Consider the following 7,719-nt stretch of genomic DNA (forward strand, 5'->3'; position numbering starts at 1 on the left):
CCCAGAAGAAGCCCGTCAGACGGGGGGCTAAACCGCCACCTGATAGACCCGTTCGGGCGCTCTTCTGTCTGGCCCTCACGAACCCTGTTAGGAAGCTGTGCATCAAGGTCGTCGAGTGGAAGTATCCTTTTGCTCTCGCATACTTCTTTCGCAATTGATAAGATAGTTACCGGCTCCTGATGACGGAGAATTAAATATCAAAGTTCAGAAATCACGTCCGATATCAATGATATTCGTGAACTCGACATTAATAATGCGGTTGATATTAAACTGCTCTTCTTCAGATTGATCCTAATTCCATATTCAGTATGATGTTGATATTAGGGTCAATATTGGCGACACAATCTGCAACAAAAGGATTAATGCACGAATGACCAAATGACTTTATTAGTTTCCTTAATTAACTTGGTTTTATCAACATCATTCTGCAGAGCCTTTGAATATCTCATCCTTATGACGATATTTGCAAACTGCGTCGCTTTGGCTGTTTATACGCCGTATCCTGGTAGCGATTCTAATCTGACCAATCAATACTTGGTGAGTATTTAGTACTTGCGGTTAATTATGTTCTTTAATTGTTTAGCCATTTAAGTTTAAATGTCTATACAAAATTATACCGCTTCTTTACTTCAAAAGTGACACAACTCAAAAGTCATGTTGGAATTATCATGAATGAGAGTTAGATAATAATTACTCCATCAATCATCAAAAGTAAACTAACTTTACTTCATAATCCGTAAATAGTATTTATGTCGTTCTCTTAAGGTTTTTAAAGAAACTACAATACCTTTTAACAAGAGCGACACATTTTTGAGTTATCAGAAAAAGGAGAGTTTTCTACAAAGAATATTTAGAATTAAGAATTTATTATGCTAATATACAATACTATTGTATATAATCAAAATAATTAATTTCTAAACGTTTCGATCATATTAATATGATCATCTTCACACACACACACACACGCGCGCGCGCACGCACGCACAATGGTTTACATAAAAATTACAATAGATCATAAACAGTTGCAATTCTCTTTAGCTAATCTTATTATCGATTTGTTTAACGGCCATACTTATTAGAAATCCTTCCACACACTGTTTAATATTTTTAATTTAGTTAATAGTATTGTGTAATATTAATAGTATTGTATTAGCATAGTAGATCCAGCGTGGGTTTGCTAGCCCCAATCTTTTAAGTTGAATTATATTTATTTAAAGCCTTATTGTGAATTCTCAATTCGCAGAATTAAGAAGTTTGGTAATTAAAATTTGAAGAAAAAAATTGTCTATTTTGAATTTAATTATTTTAGTTAATCAAGAAAAATATAAACTGTTGGTGATGTTTCGAGTTATATCACTTTACAAATGATATAATTTTATCTATATACATATGTATATAGAAAGAATAACATAATTTCTTTCCTTAATAAAAGCAAATTTGATAATGCCTATGTCCCGTACATTATTTTAACATCTATATATACAAAAATAGAAATTTTGAAAAGGACTAAAAATAATCGTGAGCGAATAGCAATCATCTCGTTATGAATGGCGCCGCCGGGAATCCCTTTGTGCGACTTCGTCGAATGTGAAATAAAGCAATTTTACTGATTATGATATATATATGCGCACGCGTATGTGTGTCTAAATCGAAGGGTGCCTCCTGCAACAATAAGAGTGGTGGTTCCGTTCAACGAACCACACGAACCTCTATCGAATTATCGATTCCGAGACGGCATGTAGGGTTGGTGGCATGAAACTTATTCGAGCTGAAAGTTCAATAATTGTTCAATCTTGCTCAACATCGACGTGTATGCTGCCCCGGCGCACTATAATCGGAAAATTCACATGTAGGCCGCTTTAGCGTGAGGATCAATTGAGGCTACTCCCCGCGGCGTCGGACATTTCAAAAGTCATTTATAATTACGGATATTCGGAAACTGCGCTCGAGCTCATTCACAGAGATAAGACTTGCAGAGATTTGGTTCGAACCTCTATAGAACTTACATGTAGGAATTATCCATTCGCCTGTGTGCACAGAGAGGCTACTCGATAACAACTCGAAATTCAGTTTTGCGTCATATTATGCACGTGTTAAAGTAGGATTGCGCCGTTGTCGTGCCTTGCCAAAGGGTGTGACTTCGTTTTACGTCACTCAAAGGACATCCCTTGTGCTAATTAATACCGGGAGGAAACTTTGCTGAGATTAGGCCAACGGGAAATTCGCGGAAAGCTACCTATGTAAACGCGAAGTCAATTATGACAGCTTAATGGTTATTAATTATAGAACGTAAAAATATTGATTTTTACAAATCTGTTAATTTAAGAAAGCTTTTATCGGAATTGAGAATTCTACTTACAAAATGGAAGTAGAAAATATAAAAAGTGTTTTGAAATTAGAGTAAATAATAAACGATATTACATCCGAGATAGCATGTTGCATGCAAAATATGACACTCAAACCCATAATAATTATAAACAGATCAAATTTCTTTCGTAACAATTGTTTGTAGATATTTATCGTATTGAAATTTTATAGAATTATATATTTTATTAATCTATTTTTCACGCTCTTTTTCTATCCGATGTCACTCTTTTAGTATCTCCGGAGAAATGGGAAACAAAGAACGCCTCCGGGAAAAGATTCGGATTTATTCGCAAACTCCAAAAACTCTTGCAAATCTTAAGTTCGATCTCTATTTCTTTAAAAACTTTTTTATTCTTTGCGCGACTCAATCGAGATAAAACTTTGCGATATCTTTTATCGCCCAAGATTATATTAGAAAACTATATTAAAAATTTGCAATGTGTGTAATTGTATGCATCATGAGCACATTGTAAACATTTTTATGAATATCTATGATCTTTTAGATAAAGAAAATTTAAATTTTTTATAATTTGGTCTACGTTAATTCATGTTAAACTTAAAATAATGCAAAATAGCATTTAGTGTTTCCAGCAAATATTATCTTTTAATTATAATAATTTTCACAAAATAAGCAATATTGATTGATCGTATTTATAAAATTATTATGATTTAAGGCATATGAAGTGCCGAAAATTTCTCTTTTCACAAGTATATTAATTACCTATTGCATGCAATGTAACAAAATTATATGGGGCAAATCGAACAGTTTAATCTCTCATAGACGATAAAATATTCATTAATCGAATACGATCTGTCATTTAATATCCAGCGACGAATCTATTATTCGGCAAATACACTTGCGTAATATCTACCTTCCTAGACTTACCACCTGCTCTTCTCATATTTCGTTCATATTGCAGACATATGTGTTAATCCTCGTGTGACCAAGTAGAACTCTACACGATATATAAGTATACTACAATGCATTTTCTAATGAAAAATACTATCGTTATAATGAAATGTATATGAAAGTATAATTCGAAGAAGAGATAGACAATTAATTAAAGACTTAATTCATGTTTGTGGAAACGAACTTTAGAGAATGAAGCTGATGAATGACAGATGAAAAAATAGATAGAAAAATATAACTGTATTATAATGTTCCAATTTTTTTTCATTTTTTTTTTCGAATATACAATTGTGAATTATTTTTATTTTCATTAAATTTACGAAAAGAACTCAATAAAATAACGAGTGGTATGTATGTTTCAGTAAAGGAAAAAACTATAAAGTTGAAATCTGATGAAAGCAAATCCTCGAAAAGTCACATCGTGAATTCGTTCAAAGTGCTAAATAATGTTCACGCTCTTGAGACTAAATTCGTAATGAAGCAAGTATTTGATAAAATATATGAGAAGACCACCAATCGAAAAAAAAGACTTTCGGTTCCTCATATTTTATATTACATTACATCTTCAAAGTGATGTAATGGCGCCCACGTGTCACGCATCGGTGAGCAACACGACGGGCAGCCGGCAATATAATGCGCTCTCGGGCTTATTTCGACGGGCCAATAATCGATTGATTTCGGAAATTAAACATAATGGATGCCGCGCGGGGGAAGAAAAAGGGAGACAGAAAGGGTTTGTGTCCTCTCTGTGGCATTCGCGCCTTTCAACTTCCCTTTTAACATCCACCATCCCTGCGCGCCTTCTCCGCGTAGCGGCTTTTTTTCCTACCTCTGATGTGTACGAGCGAGTGCACTTCAGCCTTATTTTTAACCCATCGCTTCTTCCTTTTGTTTCGCCTGTTTTTCTCACCAAGGCCTGTGCCGTCCTTACTCTGCCCGCTGCAACCACAACACCATGCGTCGATTAACTCTTTTGCGCGATGACCGACGATGTTACTGATACTACTGTCGACGAGTTATGCTAATGAGAAGTATTTGAGATCGAAAAGTTAATCCTACACTCGTCAGTGTATTTTATAAAATACACATCTGCTTTGCGTTTTCTCTTGTTTTCAATTAAAGTATATTATTGCATTCTTTATGTTCTGTTTTGAAAAATTACTCTCTGCTTTACAAAACTCGTATATTCAATAAAATTACAATAAACTTTTTTTGAGTCGAGCGATTATAAAATTTTATTAATCCTTCATCATAATCGATCATCATAATCGAGCATAAGAAAAGAAGTATATGGGAGATAAGGGAAATAAAACAAGTTTCAAAATAATATACAATTTTGTACAGCTGACATTGTAATTAATTAATTTTGTAACCCCATGTAATGAGTTAGTCAAAGTTCCGAAATTTGGAAAAGGGTTTTACTAAAGTTTTTGCTACTTAATTCTGCAAGCACAGGGTAAGAGATTTTCGAAGAAAAAAGAAAGCAACAGGTTACGCAATTCGAATTGTGAGTAAAAAATTACTGTACCCAAGTTCCTGAAAAAAATATCGACGCGAGTTGATACCCCTTTTCCCGAGCGATTAACGAGCGAGTGATCACGTTCTTGTCGTAACTCGCCGTAATCCAACTGCAACCGTAACGCTCGTGCTTTAAATCTTTAACGAAGACGTTCGTGTATGTGCGCGCGAGATATTGTTTCCTTGGTCTCGTGCGTTTTTAATTGCAGCCCGTCGTAATTTGTTTTCACCGCTTGTTTTAATTGCCACTCTCGGTTGACGCCGAACCGACGTGTCGCAGAGTCAAAATTGCGAAGGTGTCTTATCGCTTGATGCTTATCAATCAAAGTGGCCTCTTTCCGACGTTAAGACGGCAACAGGAGAGGCCTTTCTATTTGTAACTTTCCTCAAAGGTTCTTTTAGAGGCAATCGATCTACGCCAGTGCACCTCCCTTCATATTTTTCACGACGATTTTTCCTCTGGTGTTACAGGAGAAGATAGAGTACGTTTTTCTTGTGATTTTTACGGTGGAGTGCGTGATGAAGATCATAGCTTACGGCTTCGTCGCGCATCCAGGAGCTTACCTCCGTAATGGCTGGAACTTGCTGGATTTCACGATAGTCGTGATCGGGTGAGTACATTAACCTTGAAAATCTACGTTTACTTCCCCTCCTGCTTATAAATAGATCTAATCGCTTCTTTGGGCGATTTTTACAGTATATTAATTGAATCTGTTAAAATTAAATTATTAGAATGAAATTAAATATACAATTTCTTTCCTTTTTCGCTGCTAAATTTTTGGAGGGAGATTAACCAACCTGAGGGTGTAGTCACACATGCAAATTTCTCCACAGATTCATCTATATTTCAATTTTAATTTTCTACCGAATGATAAACATTACTTAAAAATAACGTCCTTGTGACACCACAATATCCAATAATACCTCTAACGTTGTTTTATAATAAACTCATTTTTCCCCGAATTCGATGGCCGATGGGCAAGTGCGGACGAAGATAGCACCTAACAATCTATATCGAGAGCAAATTAATTGGACCAATGCCGACGTAATCGATAATGCATGGCGATCATATACTTTTATGGTGGATAATTTGCACCTAGTGATGTCTTTTCAGTGCACATACTATCAATGACGTTCGACGAACGCTAAGGTGCAGCGACAAGTAGTGCAATTCGAGTTTGACGTTCGCTTATCACAGATGTATCGATGATCAAGTTACTTTCATGAAATCTAATATACACTTTTAATAGAATTACATCTAATATATATTTTCAATAAAAATAAACAGAATTATATTTTATATAAATTTTCAATAGAAATAAACATAATTCCACACAGAACAATTGTATTTTACAAAACGTAATGAAGAATATCGGCAGTATTTATTGTGCTTAAAATGCTTTTATCAATAGAGCTGTAATATTTATAGGAATTACAAGATCATAAATAATAAAGTGGTTTTGCATTCGCTCTATTATATGTATTGATTATACTAAACGCACTTAAACAAAGTTACTTTTTATGAAGTTATTGTATTGTTATGTTTTCGCGTACATATTTTAAAAAAATTGACAAAAATATGAAACTCGCGATATAAACAAATACGAAAGCTGCATGTCGTATTTATTTCATAAAAACGCGAGTACGCACGAGAGCGTCTGAAGCTACAGAAATAAAATTGATTTAAGCTTTACGAACCAGTTGATTCGGTCGTGTATTTCGCGAAGCGTAAATAAAGTGAAATTGACGGTGCGTCGAATAAGAGCGAAGACGACGGCACCGGAAGGAAGAAAATATCACTTGAAAATCCCTTTTTCTCCATAGTGAGACGAAATGACTAGTTCTGTTATGAAGTCATATATGGGAAATTAGCGAAATAATCCCACGCGCGTACGGCCGATCGGTCGACATAATGTCATGGCTCATACGTGTAAATTAAATTCGGTCGGATATAACAGCGGATCGGAAATTGAAATTTTACGAGTGCCGCTTAAGTCGATAATGCCCTAATAGGTCTGCCCTTTTTCACATGATCAAGCGCTGATAATTCTCACCGCAATTAATACTTTGCGGATTGATTCTACACGTGGGATTTACATTCGTAATTGTATATGAGCGGTATTTATTAGAATTTTACAAAGTATGCATTGCTTTCTCAAAAATAATAACAATAATTTCCAGGGTTGGTTACTTGTAACAAAGTTATAATTACAGTTACTTTTTCAATAATTGTAACTTTAGTTATATTTTTTATAACTAGCAACGTATAATTTAATTAAAGTAACTTTTACAGTTATTTTATATTATTCAACATAGACTGATCGAAATTAAGTATTCGGTGATTATTTCTCGTGATTGAAATAATCTCTTTAATTATTAATTATCTTTATCCTTACTAATCATCACACTGTATAAATGTCTGCATTAAAAATTAAACTATAGGATATATCCTTTTAATATGTGAACACATCTTAATATTGATCCTATAATATTGATCTAAAAAAAAATTTCCAAGTGTATATATTAATTTCTTATAAATAATATAGAATATAATCGAATGTTTAGTATAAGTTGTCAGTGTTAAAAATAATGTAAGATTCTTATATTTAAAGCAATGCAAAAAATTACAAAAAATTAACAGAAATGTAACGACTCGTTACTTTTTAAACAATTGTAATTGTAATTAGTTACTTTTACAAAGTAACTTTCCCAATCCTGAATACGTTCTTTCGACGCTTCGTTAAAAAAAGATATTTGATCCCATTTATTTCCCGATAACTTTACGAATAAGAGGCATGAAAAATCATTAAACGTAATTGCAACATTCCTTGCCACGCAAATAGAGTAATACTGTACAAGGTACTCAGTCTTGATATGCTTTTACTCAATTATTACTATCACGATACGTAGCATAATGTATATAC

At 33.9% G+C, this 7,719-nt stretch overlaps 1 protein-coding gene across 3 annotated transcripts in view; it reads left to right on the plus strand.

The window, feature by feature from the left end:
* The first annotated feature begins 45 nt into the window (after nt 1-45).
* Nucleotides 46-7,719, plus strand: part of Ca-alpha1D (Ca[2+]-channel protein alpha[[1]] subunit D) — a 53,281-nt gene continuing 45,607 nt past the window's right edge. For all 3 annotated transcript variants that reach the window (XM_018510215.1, XM_018510214.1, XM_018510216.1), the window contains exons 1-3: nt 46-121; nt 432-537; nt 5,267-5,406. In XM_018510215.1, coding sequence (XP_018365717.1) covers nt 454-537; nt 5,267-5,406 — 224 coding nt within the window. In that variant the 5' untranslated portion in view covers nt 46-121; nt 432-453. The remainder of the gene's footprint in view (nt 122-431; nt 538-5,266; nt 5,407-7,719) is intronic.

This window comes from Trachymyrmex cornetzi, unplaced genomic scaffold (assembly GCF_001594075.2).
Source record: "Trachymyrmex cornetzi isolate Tcor2-1 unplaced genomic scaffold, Tcor1.1 scaffold326, whole genome shotgun sequence".
In the NCBI taxonomy this organism is placed as follows: Eukaryota; Metazoa; Arthropoda; class Insecta; order Hymenoptera; family Formicidae; genus Trachymyrmex; species Trachymyrmex cornetzi.